Below are 19,921 nucleotides of genomic sequence, written 5' to 3' on the forward strand. Positions count from 1 at the left end.
CTTCCTCCTCTAGACTGGACCTAATCAACACCATCCTAGCATATAGAACTGCATGATGTTTTTCTTAAGGAATAGCTTTTTTTGCCGCTAGTGGACATGGAGAAGACTGCCAGCTTCAACTCAGACCTGAAATGAAAGTCCAACCTCTTGCAATTGTCTTTGTATATTAAGCAGTCAAAAATTTCAAATTCGAGTCTGTTTTCTTTACTGACCCATTCCCATTATGCATAGCAGGATTTTGTAGTAATAAATGGATTTCTAGCATTGCAGACTACAGACTCGGGTTACCAAGTGGAGGTGGTCTACTGACATTACTTGATGCATTGTCAAAGAGCATATTCTTCTATTAAATTTGGAGGTTTTTGGTGGCTTGAAATGCCTTTACTTTTAGCATTTACATATCAAAACCAGAAAAACTGTCCTGGCTGGAAGATGGGAATTAAGAAGCCAACCAGTGTACAACAACTAGTACATCGTAACTTCTCCAGCTGAACAGCGTGTGAAAAAGGAAGCATAATGATTGTCAAGAACAATCTGTTGTCTTAATTATTTTTGATTGGTTAAAAAAATTAGCACCCTTCTTTTTTTGGACAGTGACCTCCTTAAAGCGCCTAAGAAAAATCATTCTATTTTAAAAGCAGATTTCTTTTTTATGGTTTAGTAGAGGTATATTGTTTGCATAACCAGCATCTTTAGAAAATGGGGAGGAAGGGGGAACAAAGCTTGAATTATAAATTTGAAAAATTCTGATTCTGTATAAGGTTGTGCAGAACTCTCTATCTATGTTTATTCCATCTATATATGTGAGAAAAATTGTCACGAAGACCCTTTGTTAAATAAACAGAACAGGACACTTTAGCAGGAGTAGGTTTTTGTTGTTTGTTTGTTTTTAATTTATTTCCCCCCCCCTGTTTAACACACAACTAGAGCATATTGCCATTGTATTTGGAGTACTTTTATATTTACTCCCTTATACTAAAGGAGACCAGTATCTTGTTAAGAGTCAGTGATACCGTGTCTCTGAGGGAGTGTTTTGATTGAACTTACTATTTCACACTATTTTAACAAAATCTTAGAAAAATAAGATCTTTAAAACCATAGTTTTATTTGAAATGTGGGAAATTAATCCTACTTCTTGTTTTCTTAATTTTCTCCTTAATAGTTGGTGATCAGAGTCCATATGTCTGATGACAGCTCAAAAACGATGATGGTGGATGAGAGGCAGACAGTGAGACAAGTATTAGACAATCTGATGGACAAATCGCATTGTGGTTACAGTTTGGACTGGTCGTTGGTGGAAACCATCTCTGAATTGCAAATGGGTAAGTAATAATTATAGATGTTTATAATCCTTACCTACTGATACAACGATTGTCTGTAGCTGTCCTCAGAATTATGATGACAGAGAAGTTTCTCTCAGGAAATGTGATCAAGTCAGATCTATTTTTTCTCTTGTTATTGTGGCAGAAAGGATCTTTGAAGATCATGAAAATTTAGTTGAAAATCTTCTGAACTGGACAAGAGACAGTCAGAACAAACTAATGTTCGTGGAGCGCATAGAGAAGTACGCGCTGTTCAAGAATCCCCAGGTGAGGCTGAGAGGCACCTGGAATGTCTGTGTGTCCACCTCTGCATGCCTGGTGCAATTTCTTACTTTCTTTGGTAGCCTTCATTTCCATACTTTCATTTTGATACTTGTGTATGTATTAAAATGCCAGGCAACTTTACATTTTGGGACTGTGTACATCCACATTGTGGTTGGCCAGAAATCAAGTCCCTAGCAGGAAACCATGAGATAAAGCAATCTGTTTGCTAATGTGTTTGTGGGTAATTTTAATGGAGATGAAGGCAAGCAGTTGCATGGTATTTACACCAATACTTAGTGCAGTTCAAATAAGTAAATTATGCAACAAAGGTGCTGGCAGGTATTGTTAACAGCAATGCCTCTCCACTCTGCATTTTGACATAACTGGCAAGAAGATAAAGGGAAAAACTAAGAGAATAGCTACTCCATAGAGAAATGGCAAGTGAAGAGAGCATGTCCTCTCCCTGTGTAAGCTGGGACCTGTCTCTATTCACCTGTGTTTCCACTTCCCTGACTATGAAAACAAAGGCCCCTTTCCTCTCTCAAATAGCTTCAAAGGCCTCAAACTACAGATTTGGTATCTGCCAGCAGTTCAGTGGAGTAAAAGAAATAGAAAAGCAGAAGGCTGCTCTTTGAAGAATTTGAATTGAAAAGAACTGGATTTGATATCACTTAACCTCTGTCTTAACTCTTACCTAATTGTACTCCCTTTTGGGGTCATGGATTTTTATAGCTGTGTGGCCTCTCTTTTGGTAGTTTCTTTGATTTATAGTGAGTATCAGTTTTGCATGCTCACCCTTTGGGACGTCATCAGTTCACTTGATTTATTATTTTTGAAAAACAAAAATTGAAAAAAGGTCTTAAGTGTTTTGCAATGAAGCAGCAAAACTTGCAATTCTTTTTAGAAGTATGTAGTTGATAACGTTTACTGTCAATACATATGGCAGGCACTGTTAACAAGAATGAGGTACCAGTATAAACCAAATACTACTCCTTGGTTTAAAACATTGAACTGGGTAAACTTTGTGAATGTTGGGTTTTTTGCAGTGTTAAGATCTGGAGGTTAGGAAGAGGAAGATTTCACTGTCACAGTCCTTTCCAAGCTGAAGAAAACTGCAGAACTCCTTATTAAAATAAGATACAGTACCTATACATAATTAAATTCCTTTTAAGAAGACAACTTGTCTGACTACTGTATTCAACAATTCTTCATGAAAATTCCTTTATTCAGCAAAACTGCCAGGTCAAGGCAGAAAGGAGTATGTTCCTTCTGTGTTCGCTGCTTTGAACACATAAATAAAGACATTGTGTAACAAATCCAAAGATACCTGGGGGTTTTAATATTTTTATCATGAGATTTTTCAATTCAGTGTTTTTATTTCTGGATGCAATGTATCAGGCAGCTCTTTGTTTTGTGGAAAGACAGACAGGAAAATTTTGTTAAGAGCCTGTTACTTAAGAGTATGGACTGACTGATATTTCTGGAAAAGGTGGTCATAACTTAGTTCCATGTATTATTTAGCAGTCTGACAAGATAGTTTGGACTACAGGAAGGTAAATGAGAAATGTTATTTCATTTCAAAATGCCCTTAGAAATGTTAAGCTTTCTCTTGTTACAGAACTATCTTCTAGGGAAGAAAGAAACCTCTGAAATGGCAGACAGAAATAAAGAGGTGCTGCTGGAGGTAAGACTGCCAAAACAAGAAGAGCATAGAGGTCATTTCAGAGCTTGCAGCTATACTTTGGAAAGTTGTGGTGATTGAAATTGATGGATGGAGTTAGATGTAATTCTGGAACAACTGTGAGTGGAATGTGTTACATCTGAGATAAATGACTATTTTAATGTTACCATGCTTCAGATATGATCAGTTAATAAAAATGTCATTTTGTTTAATAACTAAAATACCATACATAGTGATAATCAATATGAGGTTGCTATGGCTACATACGGTTGACATGTGAAGAACTGTCATCTGATGTTCTGACCTGTGGAGATAAGTGATTACTAGCACTTTTCTGAATTTTCATTTTCTACCAAATCCTACAGCATTGGTTTTGTGGCTGCTTTATGTAAATATTTCAAATTTTGCTAGTAAGCAGAGTAGTTAAAAATTTTCAACTACATTTCAAAATAAACAACCAAATATTTTACAAAATGAGTGATTGAAAAGAAACTCAATTATTGTTGAACACATTAAATAGTTTACAGAACTAAGGACAACAGAGAAAAATGTATGAACATAATAAACAGCAAACAGCTTAAGCTGAGAACTGAACAGTTTTGTGATGCTTTTTGTAGAGACAAACCTATGCAGAAGTGTCATAGTTTCTACTTGATTTCCAGAATAGTGATTATGATTTCAGTAGTTACACAAAATAAGTATTTGGGGTATTTAATTTGGAGATATGCTTAATACAGTTTAGCTTTGAAGTAACATATACATGCTCAATATATTATTAATACAGGTTTTAGAAAGCAATCATGTGAATACTGTGGATCAAAAAGAAGCTTGAAGCCATGACATGCAGAGGGCTGTAATTCTGTCTAAATCATCCGATCTTGTAGGATTACTCATAAATCTGCATATTAATCTGGAACCTATTTAAAGCATTTATTTTCCTCTGTTAGATTTTAAAAATAGAACACTAACAAAAGTTGAATAGTAACAAAGTACACATGGAATGAATTACAGCTGTATCTGATGGATATATCATTAGATTTTCTATATACTTGGGCTTATAAGGCTATGTCTGTAAGGTGACTGTGTGACTTTAAAGGCCAGCAAAGCTGTTGGGGGATCTATTACTGGTGAGCAGTGGTTAGAAAAATCCTTACAGTTGCAGCTTGCATTGTTTGTCTGAATTACCTTATAGCTTCTACAATAAATCTAACTCATATCATTGAATGGGGGGAAAAAAAAGTTGTCCCTGTTTTGTATGCATTCCATAGATAAGGAGTTTGAGTTGCAGTCATTAAAAACAAGCCTCTGCAAGCTGTATGTTCTGTCTTTCTCTTATCAAACCACTGTATTTATCGGCAGGAATGTTTCTGTGGAAGTTCTGTAACTGTGCCAGAGATTGAGGGAGTTTTGTGGCTGAAAGAGGATGGTAAGAAGTCTTGGAAGAAACGTTACTTTCTTCTTCGAGCTTCTGGAATCTACTATGTCCCTAAAGGGAAGGCAAAGGTATGGTGTATTAAAGAATTTCCCTGAATTGTTTGTTGCTGATAAATCACTTTCACTGCACAAGTCTGCCTTCAATTTTGGCTTAGCGGTGCCTTGCCTAGTGCCATATCCCTTAATTCAAAGCACGGCTTTATCATGCAAACATTGTGTACGTTACTGTGCTAGCACTTGATGTGAAAGGTATGACCCCAGATTTAAAATGTAAGAAGAAAAGGGTCTGGTTTTTGAGTGAGCATGGGCTTGGGTGTTCAGAAACATCTGAGGAAAAACAATTGGTGGAGTTAAGAGGCTTGTCTTTTCCTAAACAGAATTCAGATAAGGACCAGATAGCACTGCAAATGCCAATCATAAAACATCAAACCAACTCCACAAGCAGTCTGTGTCATTTCATCAATTACATAAAAAACATTCTTTTCAGACCAATCTGCACTTCCATTTTTTTCAGATGGTCAATACAATACCGTGTCTTCAGTACTGATGTTCTGTATCAGTAAAGAAAAGTGAATAGAAAACTGCTACAAAAGTGTTATAATTTTAAGGCTGAACTACTGAGTTCAAACTGTCCATGAATCTGTCAGTCTTCACAGCATCAACTGATCCCCAGTACAGGAAGTCCACTTTCCACACAGCTGGCAATGAAGAAGAAATTGTCAGTGGTTTAGCTCCCTTTAGAACTGAATATATCCCAGATGTTCTTTCCACAGCTTTTTGCTTTATTACAACAATCTATATGCAAAGTAGCCTGTTGAAGCTTGTGCTCTACAATCACTGCCAAACATTAGAATTTTACTCACAGTCATGCTGTAATTTGGATACCTTGATTATTACCAAGATGAAACGTAACCAGCAGCTATTAAAAAGTTCACAGTCAACCAATACTATCTACTTTCTCCTGGTACTAGCTCTGAATAAACATTTGTAGTCTGATGTAAAATCTTATCAAAAGGCAAAATGCAGACAAAAATAAAAAGCCAAATAATTTGGGAAAGGAGATCCTGGTTAAAAAGTAATGTCTGGATTTACTTCTTTCTTGTATTGGTAGTTTTCATACTAACACTAATACTAGACCTCGTGTTAGTATTAGACCTTAACAGTAGACTGATTGTCAGTGCATGTGGTTTTCTTATGAAGATGCTCTGTAAATGATGAATTTTCTTCTTGCATTTACCAGGTCTCGCGGGATCTTGTGTGCTTCCTGCAGCTAGATCATGTCAGCGTTTACTATGGGCAGGACTATCGGAACAAATACAAAGCACCCACAGACTACTGCTTGGTGCTGAAGGTAACTTGTTAATTACAGTATCACAGTACATTAGAGATTGGAAGGGACCTCCAGAGATCATCGGGTCCAGCCCCCCTGCCAAAGCAGGATCACTTAAGGTGGTGTGCACAGGAATGCATCCGGGTGGGTTTTGAATGTGTCCAGAGAAGGAGACTCCACAATCTCGCTGGGCAGCCTGTTCCAGTGCCCCATCATCCTCACTGCAAAGAAGTTTCTCCTCATGTTGAGGTGAAATCTTCTATGTTCAAGTTTGAACCCGTTGTTTGTTATTACTGTGCACCACCAAAAAGAGCTTAGCCCCCTCCATTTGACACCCACCCCTCAGATATTTACACACATTGATGAGATCCACTCTCAGTTGTCTTGAGACTAAACAGCCCCAGGTGTCTCAGTCTCTCTTCATAGGGGAGGTGCTCAAGTCCCCTAATCATCCTTATAGCTCTCCATTGGATTCTCTCCAGCAGGTCCCTGTATCTCTTGAACTGGGGAGCCCAAAATGGGACACAGTATTCCAGGTGTAGTCTCACCAGGGCAGAGTAGAGGGGGAGAAGAACCTCCCTAGACCTGCTGGACACACTTTTCTTTATGCACCCCAGGATACCATTGGCCCTTTTGGCCACAAGGGCACATTGTTGACCCATGGAGAACTTGCTGTCTACTAGGACTCCAAGGTCTCCAAGATTTTGTGAGTTTTCCTACTGAAAGGAGCCTGAAACATTTCCTCACTAATCTTAGTCCCTTATAATAAATGCATTTCCTAACTGTAAGAGCTGATTAACATAGCATTAATCTTGAAAGACATTATAATTTAGAATACGCTTCCCATAGTAATACAACAATTGGGAACAATTTCAGGATGGATCTCTAAATTATCTTCATTCTGCATGTGAGAAATCTAAATTACCTTAAGAAACAGCAATGAGAAAGCTATCTTTAACTATATCTTCTGTGGAGGTGTAGTAAGCCTCTGTCAGAGCTACAGTAGAAGAAAGAGAAAATTCTTTGAGACTGTTGCAGAGAGAAGAAATGGCTATGTCTCACTTTCTTCCCCATCAAGCTAACAGTTTTCCTTTACCTGCCAGAAGATCCATGTGGAACTGAGAGGAGAGGGGGATGATGGAGAAGATGAGAGAGCAGTAGAAGAATGGCTTTACTGGATTCATGTAGCACTCTAGGTTTCCATAACAGTGGCCTTTCTTTATAAGCTGCTTAGGAAAAACAGTTGGCTATATCTTGTACGCTCTTTTACTTTTTACAAGCCATCAGTTGTTTTCCATTTCCTTGAGTTCTTGTTTAGAAAGTGAAAGGTTAGTGAGTAGTAGTTGCCTGTTCTCCATGCTCCTTGTGACTTTGTAAACATTTTTTATATTGCTCTGAATTCCTGACTGATGAGTCCCAATCTATTTAATTAATTGGTCATCATACACTGAAACATAGCACTAAACTCTTTTTATTTTTTTTAAATTTGGTGACTCCATACTGTAGAACAATTCAAATTCAGTGAGATAATACCCCTTGAAACACTAACTTCTGGGAGTTGCCATCTTCTCCAAGTGTGAGTGCAGAAACTTTTTTTGCCCAGCTTAAGGGAAAGGGGATGCTGTAAACCAAGTAGCTTGTGCATATAAAGGACAGGTGGAAAGAACAAGGACAAAAAAAAAAAAAAAAAAAAACCATGAGATGAATAATCTGAGTATTTCAAGTTATTTTAAATTGCATCAACTCATCTCCTTGTCTCTTTACTCCCACACTGTGTTGAAAATGGTGTTAGTTCCTGCTGATATAGCTAGCTACAGAGCTATTTGGAAACAGGTTTTCACAGTACCTTCACAGCAAGTAAATTGCCCAATGGATTTGAAAATGGTGCAAGGAACAAGAGGTGGTTACAGTTGCAATTAAAGTTTTCCTTTGACCTCTTACCTTGCCTGGTCTGTAGCTTGTGTGATGTTTCACACTTCACTATATTATGTGACTGGAGAAGTATGTGGCTGCCTCTACACTGTGAAAAAAGAACTCCATTTTCCAACAGACAGGACAGTGTGCATTTAGGCTCACTGAGATGCAGACACTGGATATCAAACAGGGGACATAATGTTAACAGAGAACGTGGAACCTGGAAATGTTTTCTGTTTTTAGAGATCATTGACAGAGTTTACTGAACAAAGATAAAAGCAAAAATGTCTGTGTTTGTAGGTATTTACAAGCTCCTTGAAGTAAATTGATTTCTTCTGCTTACGTGTCATGTCCTGTCCACATCATTTGGGCAAGTTAATAGTGAGTTATTTTTTCTCAGACTTGTTGAGCACACAGAGTAACCCAAATTAAGTCTTAAGTAATTTGGTTTTTTTAGAGTATTGATATTTTGAGCATAATTGAGGACATGAAAGTGTTAAACTCAAATTTTAATGTATCTGAATTGTCATTTTATTTAAGTCAATTAACGGGATGTAGTTAGTTTGGTAAGAGACAAAGTGAAGGTATGTTTCCAGTGTGGAACTTATGAGTAAGAAAATCACTATATTAAGCAGGATTGAATTCTGCATTCCTGTTACATTGATGACTTATGTTAGTATCAACTTATAGAAGCTGTACAGCAGGTTTTTTAATGGAAGCTCACTTTTGTGACACTAAAATCACTGGATCTGGATATGCTTTTGGAGATGTGAATGGCAAATACAAACCAAGTTCAGACTGCGTTTGTTTGCCTCTTGTTTATCTTGAACCATATTGTGCAAGACAAGTGCTGTGCTATTGTTGAATATAGCATTTGTACATGTGTTTATAATACTTGGTTCTAAATGTTTGATTTCTGAGAGGTTATTTTATTTCTGTATTAGCCAAAATTTTTTAACAAGTTCAGCAGAAAGATAGCTTGTTAGTGAAGTAACTGTTTGTGCTTCTGTAGACTCTTTTTTGTTATACAACATGTAGGTGAAGGAGGCTGGCACTGAAAAATGAAAACAATTACCTGATATCATAATTTAGTTATATATATTCTGGTTGTGGAGATAAACATGTTAAGGGTAATTTTGAAATAATTTGTATTTGGAACACAATAGGAGAAAATATTATGAAAAGAGATTAAAAGTTCTTTACTATATGTTTCAGACAGTCTTCAGTAAAATCTAAATACCTATGATCAGCTAGCAAAACTGTGTCACTGAACTGTAAACTAACAGAGGAAGATAGTAAGAGCTTGAATATTCTGACTTAGCCTGACAACTGAGACATGTAACTTCTACAGCGTGGACAGGAAACAGCTGAATAATCCATCCAGAATTATTTCTAGTGTCTGACTTCTGAAAATTGCATTTCTTTCTTGACTGCTGAATTGATAAATAGCATCTTTTTTGTGTATGCGGAGCAGCAAGTGTTTTAGATAATAGCTCTGTATCAGTGGGATGGGGACCATGAAGACTCTACAAACTGTAAATTAATTGTGCTTAATAGCATGGCGTTTGTGGAGTGTCTCATACAAAAGCAGAGACCAATGTGTTTGTTTTGGTGTGAAAGGAAGGTGAAATATCAGTTGTCTTCCTCTGGTGGTGAGTTAGTCCATTGAGCAGTCTCATTACTTCTGATTGTGAAAGCTTATTTATTACATGCTGATGCTGTTCTGACCACTTAGCTTGAGAGTGTAAAGATTTCTAAAGAGCCTTACAGAATACTCTGATGGTAGGTGAAAGGTACAACACTAAAATACTGAAAGATTCACCCTTTCTTAGTATTTCAGACCTTAAATGACTGCACACTGCACATATTGCCAGTTTGTCTGTGATGCAATCCCCACTGCCACTACCTGAAATACCCTCAAAACATTTTTAAACAGGCTCAAATACACACTGTTGAAAAGCTTCCAGCATTGTTTGTCTGTATAGACCTCTGCAGATAAATGGCTTTCCTTGCATTTTGAGCCATGAAGATGCTGACTGATGAGGATTAACAATTTTTCTGCAGCATCCTCAGATCCAGAAGAAATCCCAGTATATCAAGTATCTTTGCTGTGATGATGTAAGAACTCTACACCAATGGATCAATGGCATCCGCATTGCTAAGGTAATCACCCCTAGGCAATGTCATGCTGTTGCCATTACCTGTTGGAAACCCTTTGCAGTTGGGAAAATACAGGCGACATCTAACTTGTCGTTCTTCAGCTATTCTGAATGTGAGCTGTACAATCTTCTTATATATTTCACTCCCAAGCACGTTGTTAGGATTTGTTGTTGTGATAGTTCAGCAATTGAACCCTTTCTTCTTGTTTCTGCTGCACCTTTGTCAAGTGACAAGGTTCGAACTGACCTCCTGGCAAGATTTTAGCCAGTTCCCTTACAGATTTTAAAAAGAAGGCCTATGGGAAAAAAGAAAAATCAGAATTGTTTCTAAGATCCCCAGGTTGGTTCCACTTATCTGCTGCCCCATTTCTTGATTGACACTATCTCTTCTAGGAAAAACAAACTGGTTTTCTTTCAGCAGTTCACCAATTAAAAAATAACATTACCTGAGCTCCGTAACAGATAGCCTGTTTTTTCTGTCTGGAATTAAAAAATGTGGAGTAGAGAAGCCAGAGGTGGATCTTAACAGACCATATAGAGTTTGTTAAATTTGCTTGTCATTTTGCTCAGTATGGGAAGCAACTGTACATGAACTATCAGGAAGCACTGAAGAGAACAGAATCGGCATATGACTGGACTTCCTTGTCTAGCTCCAGTATCAAGTCAGGATCCAGCTCATCTAGTTTGCCAGGTAATAATATGATCTGTCTCATAATACAAATAATTACCTAATTACCTTTTTTATCATCCAGTATCTGGAGACCTCAGGAGAGACTACTGCTGGAAATGATCTGTTTCTCCCAAGTCTTTTATGATATACTCAATCATAGACTTTTATATATATGTATATAAAACCAGATAAAAACCTATTTTATTACATTACTTGCTGCAGTGTGTATTTGGAATATGTTGTGCTTTCTTGTATTCTGTTTGAAGAAAGCAACCAAATGTATGTTTTAATGATGCATATAGCATGTGTATGTAGCTCTTCAACTGCTCTTGTTGACTGAAATTGGAAAATATGAAACAGTCTCTGGCTAAAGGCAAGATACAAACAATCTCTTCAGAGACAGACTTGGTACAGGAACAGGGAACAGTATTTTCCAAACTCTGTGTGCTTGCAGTACTGTGTTCCTATTAACCTCTCAGCTGGAGTGAGACTGGCTTGTTGTGGCACGTAACAATTGAAAACCCGATGAGTGGTTTATATGGTCACATTTCACTGTTCAGAACTGACTGACACTTTGCCTGGAAAGTTTAATTACTGGAAACAGGTTGCTGTGTGGCAGTGTTTTGTCCATCACAGGTACAGGTCAGGAGGTAATGCTACTGAACTGGAAAGGTTCTGAAAGTAGCCTGTGAGGATGAGCTGAGCAAATTCGGCCTCCCTGGGAAGGGACAATGTTTGTTCAGCTGTGTGGCACAGCTTGCCAGGTGTAGCAGTAAATTCTCAGTTACTGATAGCTTCTCTGTCTAAGCTGGGTGTTTTTTTGATGGGGTTTCTTTTGTAGGGAGCTGCACCACAGCCCACCAGCCATGCATGTTCTGCCAGAATTGTAGACCAGCATGTGCTTAGATGCCTTTTTTTCTCCAAAACAGCTTGGTAGTACACAGAAAGCAGGTGCCAGGCTGGATAAAATTAGTTTGGCAGTGCTTCTGCTGTCTTTTAAAGATACCCTGTGGACCTAGAACATCATCTGTTCTTGCTAGGTGCCGGATGCACACAATTCCTTCTCTTCCCTTGAGGAATAATGGAGCAGATGGAATCAGGCTACTGCCTCAAATAGTGCAGTTTGCCTGTCCTCAGCCTATATCCAGTGTCTAAGGTTGTGCTGGGAAGGAGTGCTGGAGAGAGCAGGCTGCATGCATTGCATGAAATGGGGCTTCTCCAAAAGTGCAGGAGCTGCTGGGTGTTTCCGAACCCATACAACTGCAGTGTGCTTTTACATTGCAGCTATCTGACGGGCTGTCACCTTTCTGGAGCCTCTGATTTGGTTAATACCAGGGATCTGCTGCACAGCATCAGCCTGGATATGAGCTAGAGCTTCTGCAGTAGTTAGGGGGAGCAATGTCCTGTGGTGGGATGAAATGTTTATCCCATGTTTATAAAATGTAATATGACCAATTAATGTCACACAGTCATATTACAAGCACACAGAGTTCATTCATACATTCAAAAGCATTGTGCTAACTGTTTCTTAACTTTCTTCCAAACAGAATCTCAATCAAATCACTCTAATCAGTCTGACAGTGGAGTTTCTGACACCCAGCCAGCCGGACACGTCCGTTCCCAAAGTATTGTCAGCTCCATGTTCTCCGAGGCCTGGAAACGAGGCACTCAACTGGAGGAATCCAGCAAGGTAACAAGAAGACTTTAGTTTGAGAACCAACACCCAACAAAATGTGCAAGACACACCTCTGTCTCGAGATTTTTTTTTCTCTTTTGCATTGTCAGTGACATCCACTGCCATAGAATTGTTTTTTCAGGAATCACTTTTTCAGGGAATTCAGCCCTGGAACCTTCTGGTTTTGTTTTATTTGTGTGCACAGAAGCCTTCTGTTCTTTGATGGTATTATACAGCCCTTCCCATAGAATCCTATTAACTAATGTTGAATAAAGACAAAATAAAGATCAGCTGTTAACAAGTTTAATGAAATTCTTTCACTAAGATCTTCTCCAGTTGACCACCCATATCTTTCCATCTGAAAGGTGCAAATAACCCAGACCTGAAGGCAGATACAGTTATGAAGTACTTAAATGTTTTCTGTTAATATTTGGTGGAAATGGAAACAGTAACCATAGATATGATCAAAGCAGTACTAAAATTGACAGCAGCTATGAATTCAGGCAGATTTACTATCCTCTGTTGCTAGTAGAGAGTTACAAAAGATTTTAACCCATTGAAGCCTGAAGTGGGTCTGTTGTTGTTTGATTAGTTTTCTGTCCTTTCTGTGGTATTTGACTGGTGTGGCTCCTGGAGAATACTTCCAATCACAGCAAAGTTGACACTGGCAATTGCTCACTTAAATAAACCCCAAGAATTTTGTTATTTGGTTAAAACAATGCAAAAAACAAAATACTCAGACTAATCCCTGGTAAGGGCCATCCATGTTTCAAAAGGTGTATTTCTCTTCCTCTTGTGTAACACAGGTGAATGGATTGCCATAAAACTTCTAAAGAATCCCAATGAAATGAACCCTGTAAAAGAATAATTTGAAGCTATGTTAAAAATTGCTAACTAAACCTGGTGACAGATTTTCCTTCAGTGAGACTAGAGCATGTGCTGTACATGTCAGGCCCAAGGAAAACGTTAAACTGTGTGGCAAAAAAGGAAACAGCCGTATTGAGAAAAACTATAATTTCCGTGAGAAGTAGTAGCGCTTGCAGTGACACTGAGACATGCTGGTTTAGGCAGATTAGCTACTTGAGAGGTAGTTATTTCACAGTGCTTTGGTGACAAAGATGGTTTAAGAAGTTCATATGGGCAGGTTGCTGCAAGTGGCAGAATTAATGAAGGCTTGTTGAGCATGCCCTTCTGCAGGGCAGCATGCTTTGGCTCAGCAGGGAGATGACAAGTAGTACTTGGCCAGTGACAACTGCTCAACAAGTTCTGCATGCTTTCCCCTCATTTAGCAAGTGCCGGTAACCTCACAGCAATTTCTTGAAGTTAAAAACAAATACTGAGATTTCTAGCAGTCAGTCAATTTCTAGCAGTCTGTCACACCTGACTGAAATTTACTAACCAATCCAAAAGGAACTGGCCCAGGAGAGAAGATAGCAAACAGTTCAATTGCAGAAGCTTGTTTTCATAGCAAAAACAGCTAAACAAAAAAGCACAGTTGTTTAAAAAATAGATACTATTTTTAGTAGCATTTCTGAGTGTTTCAGATAGTCATGAAGATGCATGTGCCAATAGGAACTGATAGCAGGCAATAGGGGATTTTTCAAGATACATAGAAAGACATCACATAGTTACAAGAACAAGCAAGGACAGTGATCTCTTTCAGGGTGGTTCTTTAAGCAAAATATCACTGAACATGTTTCTAGATGTGTTAATTTAATTTCATTCTGTGGAGAAGGGAGGGGCTCCCCCTCCTGACATGCTCCCTAGCCTGAGAGTTTATTTTGCTCACTGTGAAAATGACTGGTTGTGACAGATATGATGAAAATTCTTCTCTGTGTCAAATACATCTAAGATCAAAAACCCCACAGTTCCCAAAATGCAGGTAACCTATCCACATCATATTTGGAAAGATTGCATTTTGTCTAAAGAATACTTTATTGATGTGTTCACATTCTTCCCAGCTGGGCAGGGGAGATCTCATTATGTCTCATTTTGTTTGCTTTTGACCATGTTATTTCAAATGGGATGCTCCAAACAGGCATCAAACTGTGTGCTCACTGTCTGTACTGTAAGTGATAAATTGCAGAGTTCTCCAAGGTCTTGCAATTCAGGGTTAGCTGTTTTGTTATGCCTTGGTCTCCTTCTCTGTTTTATGCCGCTTTTATTTTTGCTGTTGCCTTTTGCTGTCTCAGGTGTCAAAAGTGAAGTTCAGCACACCTAAGGTCAGCATACCTGCGGTGCCTTATACAGGGCACAATTAAGGTCAGGTGGTGCTACTTAAAAATCCATTAACCTGAGTGATGGAGAGAATGGTTATTTATGGACTAACACCTGCAAGAGATCAAAATCTCTCCTGTTTTGTTATGTGGACACCTAGTTCTAGCTCCAGAACTGTGATATACTTGTCATCCAGACCTAATGTGACAGGTAGAAGCACACCCCATGTGTGTTGTAAATCATTGTTTGTTGTTCCTGACTCTAATGCTTTTGGTGGTGTTCTGTGCATAGAGGAACTCTGTGCACCTCTGTTTACAAGAAAGCAATATGCAAACTTGCTCACACAGTGCAAATGAGCATAACTAGTGGCAAAGTATCTACTAATGAAGGATAGGTGCCCAGTGTGGTCAGTTACCATCTTGGTTTTTCATTTCTAATGCATGTTTCTATGCTGTGCATTGTGAAATTCTGTTTGGCTTGTAGCCAAACCACTTTGTATTAGGAGGATGTTTATAAACTTGAGTAATGCAATTATCTTTTTAACAGGAATGTAGGCTTATAGTTTGAGAGAAACAATTTAACTTGAGCAAAACCCAATAAGTAGACTAAAACATTGCCTGCTGCTTTCCCTTGACTCCTTCCCAGATTTTCGTGGTCTTTTCTTTCTTTTTTCTGCCTAGTGTAATAGTTGCATGTGTAGCCTTTCTCTCCCAAACTGACTTTCTTTGGCAGATCTCTAAATATTTCCTTCTGGGAACATTTTCCTAGGAAACTCAGTTCTTGCTTGTTTTCCTCATTTTCTTTCCTTGCCAGACTTGGATATCAGAACATATGGAATAGAAGGATCTCAGCAGTATTCCTTCTTAGAGCTTGCTCTTGTGTTTTAGAGCAGTTCGGGATTTTTGTATTTTGTAATGCCAAAGAGTAAGGCCTAACCAATGCTCTGGGAGGCCATGTATGGTTTAACTCTAGTCCTGTTGACCTGAGATGTCTGCAGAATCTTGCTCTGCATGATGTCCTCTGTCATGGCCTGTGATGCACTGGGGAGTGCTCTGGGTGACTTGACTTGCCCAGAGGAGGACCAGTGATTCTCACTGCATAACCCTAACCTTGCCAGCCCCACAAAAGGAAACAAGGCTGGTGGTGTATTTTCTCCTTGATGTTCAGCTTGGCTCCACTGATTCTTCCCAGCTCCTCTCCCTGTCTAGCTGCTCAGGCTGCATCGTCCAGGCTTGTCACTGTATGGAATTGTCCCTCGCTGCATTGTTTTGCTTATATTTCTTGCATGCTGTAATCTGCCACTTATTTTTCAATGACAGGCACATTTAGACCTTGACTTTATAATCTTTGTCTCTCTCCCTCCCTCCCTCTCTGCCTTTTTTTTTCTCCCTTTCCACTGTGACTAAAACTCTCTTGACAGCAGGCCCGAATGGAGCCTGCAGGTCGGCCCTTCATGTCTGTAGCACCTCCCGTGTCCCCACAGACGAAAGTGGCGACCCCCTACACAGCATCACAGCCGTCCCCACCGCTGCCCCCCCCGCCACCACCTCCTCCGCCTCCCCCACCGCCCCCTCCCCCACCTCCACCCCCCCTCCCAAGCCAGGCCACCCCATCTGCGGGCTCACCTGCCACCATGTTTGTCAAGTACAGCACCATCACCAGGCTGCAGAATGCTGCCCAGCACAGCAGCCCTTTTTCCAAAGCTCCTGCTGCACAGCAGGCCCCCCCACCACCCCCACCCTTGGGAAAGCCTCAGATACTGGTGGCCCCCAATGGGGTCATGCCCCCTCCACCACCTCCACCACCTCCCCCCACACCAGGCTCAGCCATGGCGCAGCTGAAGCCAGCACCTTGTGTGCCTTCTGTGCCACAGTTCACACCTCCACCACCACCCCCTAAAATCCATCAGGTTCAACCAAATGTAAGCCAGGCCACTGCCACCTCATTGCCACCACCTCCACCTCCTGTGCCTGCACCACCACCACCCCAGGCACCTCCAAAGCCTGTCATGGCAGCTCTTCCCCCACAGCCTAGTGGGAAGGCAGCATCACCAGGGGTCACACATGTAACCCACCCTGTGCCAGCTCCCTTGCCTCTGGCAATAAAGAAACAACCAAGTGTCACCTCTCCCCAGGTGTCTCCACTGCCCCCAGCTCCTCCCGGCCCCACTCCCCCACCAACGTTCCCGAAACAGCAGAGTTTCTCTGTGAAGCCACCTCCCTCACCTCAATCTCCAGTGCCATCAGTGGTGAAACAGATAGTTAGCCAGTTCCCACCACCTCCCACTCCACCTGCCACTGAGCCCCAGCCTCTGAAACCCCTTCCACTGACTGTGGCACCACAGTCACCTCCAGCAGTAAAAGCAAAGCCCAAATGGCAGCCCACATCTGCTCCTTCACCAGATTTTCCACCTCCTCCACCAGAGAGCAGCTTAGTGTTTCCTCCTCCACCTCCTTCCCCAGCTTCCTCTGCAGGTTCTCCCCCCGCTGACAAATCAGGGTCTCCAGTCAAAAAGACCAGCAAGACATCAAGTCCCGGAGGGAAGAAACCACCTCCAACACCTCAGCGAAACTCCAGCATCAAGTCCACCAGCTCCACTGAGTACCATGAGTCTAAGCGACCTTCAGTGGACCGCCTTGTCAGCAAATTTGCACACCCACCAGAGCCATCAGGGTCTCCTTCCAAGGAGTCATCACCTCCTGCAGCTCCTCCAAAGCCAGGAAAGCTCAACCTTTCTGGAGTGAGCCTGCCTATTGTCCTTCCACAAGGAGGGATTCCAGCCAAGGCTCCAGGTGTGTCTGGGAAGGAATCTGTGGTTGAATTTCCTTCACCACCATCTGATTCAGACTTTCCACCACCACCACCTGACATAGATCTTCCTCCCCCGCCGGTTGAGATCCCGTCTGTGTTTTCAGGCAGTACCTCCCCAAAAGTTGCTGTTGTCAATCCCCAGCCTCAAGTGTGGTCAAAACCATCTGTGAAAAAAGCCCCACCACCCACACGTCCCAAGCGTAATGACAGCACTCGACTGACGCAAGCAGAGGCTGCAGAGCCAGCAGGGTCAGCTGGCCCTCAAGTGCCCACTTCACCCAAGTCCAGCCTTAGCGTTCAGCCGGGATTCCTGGCAGACCTCAACCGGACACTGCAGCGGAAATCCATCACCCGGCACGGCTCCCTCTCCTCCGCGCGGCTGTCCAGAACAGAGCCCACAGCCACCATGGATGACATGGCCCTGCCTCCACCTCCACCAGAGCTGCTGGCTGACCAGCAGAAGACAAGCAGCTTTGGGGGCAGTCATATATCTGGCTATGCAACATTACGGAGGGGGCCACCCCCCACGCCTCCCAAGAGGGACCAGAACACCAAGCTGTCACGAGATTGGTAGTCAGTCCCTAGGTACTGGTGCTCTCTGTGACTTGTGGGCTGCTCCATGATGGGCCAACCTATGATCTTGTGCACTTGGAGAGAAGGTGGGGATGTGGATGATAGCCCCATCAAAAGAAGTGATCTCAAACTGTAGCTAAGGCTAAATACAAAGACATTCCCCTTTCATGACTAGGCCAAACATATTTGGGGCCTTGAGGGTGTTGGTATTTTATTGGGAAAGGTGGGTAGAGAGGCGTTATCTGTTCAATTTCTTTTACCCTCCATATGGATTGGACCAAACCCCCATTTTCTTACTTTTTCTGCATTGGTGGGGAAAGGGGAGGTTGGGGAGAGAGGTAATTTTTTGTAGTGTCTGTCCATGTGAGCCATGTTTGTGCATGTAGTATAAGTGTAGGTATATAATATATTGTGATATATTTTGTTGCAATTATAAGAGATAACCAGAATGTTTTTGTAGAACCGTATTTATTGTTTCAGTTGCTGTATTATCTGGAATTGGACTCTGTAACTAGTCAAATCTTAACACAAAGATGGAGATGTAGGGGGCACTTTAATGAAAGGAAGTAGAAAAAACAAAACAAAAACACTCCCACAAATCTCTTGGCAGTTTGTAGTGGGTAACTGGTGCAGAGCTGAGATGTTCTGCTAGTAACTGTGTATTGTTCCATTGAGTGAAAGGTTGGAATGCAAGATACCAAAACATTCTGGTCATAATACTACTGAAGATGAATATGGTCTGAGGAAGAAAATAGATTTTATATATAGTAGGCTGGAGTGAAATATATTTATACTATAAAGAGCCTCCCCCTCCCTTCCAAATAGTTTTAAAATATGCATTGCTACAAATTATTTCAAAGTTATTTGTACATGCAGTAAGTAGGATTAATATATATTATTCCAATCCATTATGCATTCTAACTTTATAGTAGGTTGTTATTTGTTTCTGTGGCTCAAGATAATATATTTTTTAAGTCCTTCTGAAAGCTGCCAGGACACCTGCAACTGATGCTAACCCAAGAGACAGACCCACATCAGTGCATCACTTGTATGTCCCTGACTCAACAGGTAGGTTTCTGTAGAGAACTCTGTGTTCTCATACAAGCATAGGCATCATACAGTTTTGCCTTATCTGTGCCTGATAAGTGCATTATCTTTACAAAAACAAATGTCTGGAAATACTTAAAGCATCATTTATAATTCATTAGAAATTATCAGGAAACTTTTTGTGGTTTAGAAAAAGATAAGGCAGTGGTAATTTCAGGTCAAGCACAATAAGAATTCTCTCTTTTCTTTGACCTGCCAGAGACTGCAACCAATGCATAAACTTGTTAATTACAAAGCTGCACCTTTAATTTTCAGCTGTTTTTTAATGTTTACCTGTTAATTACAAAGTCTAGCAGTCAAGAGAGAAGACTGGGGGGAAAAAATCAAGCTCAAGAGAAAAATAACACTTTGCTAATAATGTAATGACTTATATGAGTAGAAAATAACAGAGTTTAGTATTGGCTGGTTTGTTTCATTGTGACCAATTGACAGTCAATCCCCAGATCAAGTACTGGAGTTCTTTCTCTTGTACCTCAGGAGCTTGGCTGTACAGATGTGCATTTGGCTGCTGTGCTAAGGCAGCACGGCTGGCCAAAGTGGTCTTGTTGTGCACATTTATTGCAGGGTACTGCTACACAACCTTTGGCAAGTAACCAAAACAGTTGGACTATACCTACCCCAACTTCCCTCACTGCCATGGGGATACTGTCAGGGCTCAGATGGCAAATGGTTTTCCCATTTGTTTAGCTGTTCTCCAAAAGCAAATTTTAAATGTGTTCCTTCCTCCAAAAGAACAAAACAAAGGAAGCAGCTTGACCTGACAG

General features: G+C 40.7%; 1 protein-coding gene across 1 annotated transcript in view; it reads left to right on the forward strand.

The window, feature by feature from the left end:
- RAPH1 (Ras association (RalGDS/AF-6) and pleckstrin homology domains 1) overlaps window positions 1-18,051 on the forward strand; it is a 46,392-nt gene extending 28,341 nt beyond the window's left edge. The window contains exons 5-13 of the mRNA XM_054381177.1: window positions 1,163-1,322; window positions 1,468-1,589; window positions 3,205-3,270; window positions 4,627-4,770; window positions 5,942-6,052; window positions 10,010-10,108; window positions 10,675-10,795; window positions 12,322-12,464; window positions 16,090-18,051. Coding sequence (XP_054237152.1) covers window positions 1,163-1,322; window positions 1,468-1,589; window positions 3,205-3,270; window positions 4,627-4,770; window positions 5,942-6,052; window positions 10,010-10,108; window positions 10,675-10,795; window positions 12,322-12,464; window positions 16,090-18,051 — 2,928 coding nt within the window. The remainder of the gene's footprint in view (window positions 1-1,162; window positions 1,323-1,467; window positions 1,590-3,204; window positions 3,271-4,626; window positions 4,771-5,941; window positions 6,053-10,009; window positions 10,109-10,674; window positions 10,796-12,321; window positions 12,465-16,089) is intronic.
- The last annotated feature ends 1,870 nt before the right edge of the window (window positions 18,052-19,921 follow it).

This window comes from Indicator indicator, chromosome 5 (assembly GCF_027791375.1).
Source record: "Indicator indicator isolate 239-I01 chromosome 5, UM_Iind_1.1, whole genome shotgun sequence".
NCBI classification, from domain to species: Eukaryota; Metazoa; Chordata; class Aves; order Piciformes; family Indicatoridae; genus Indicator; species Indicator indicator.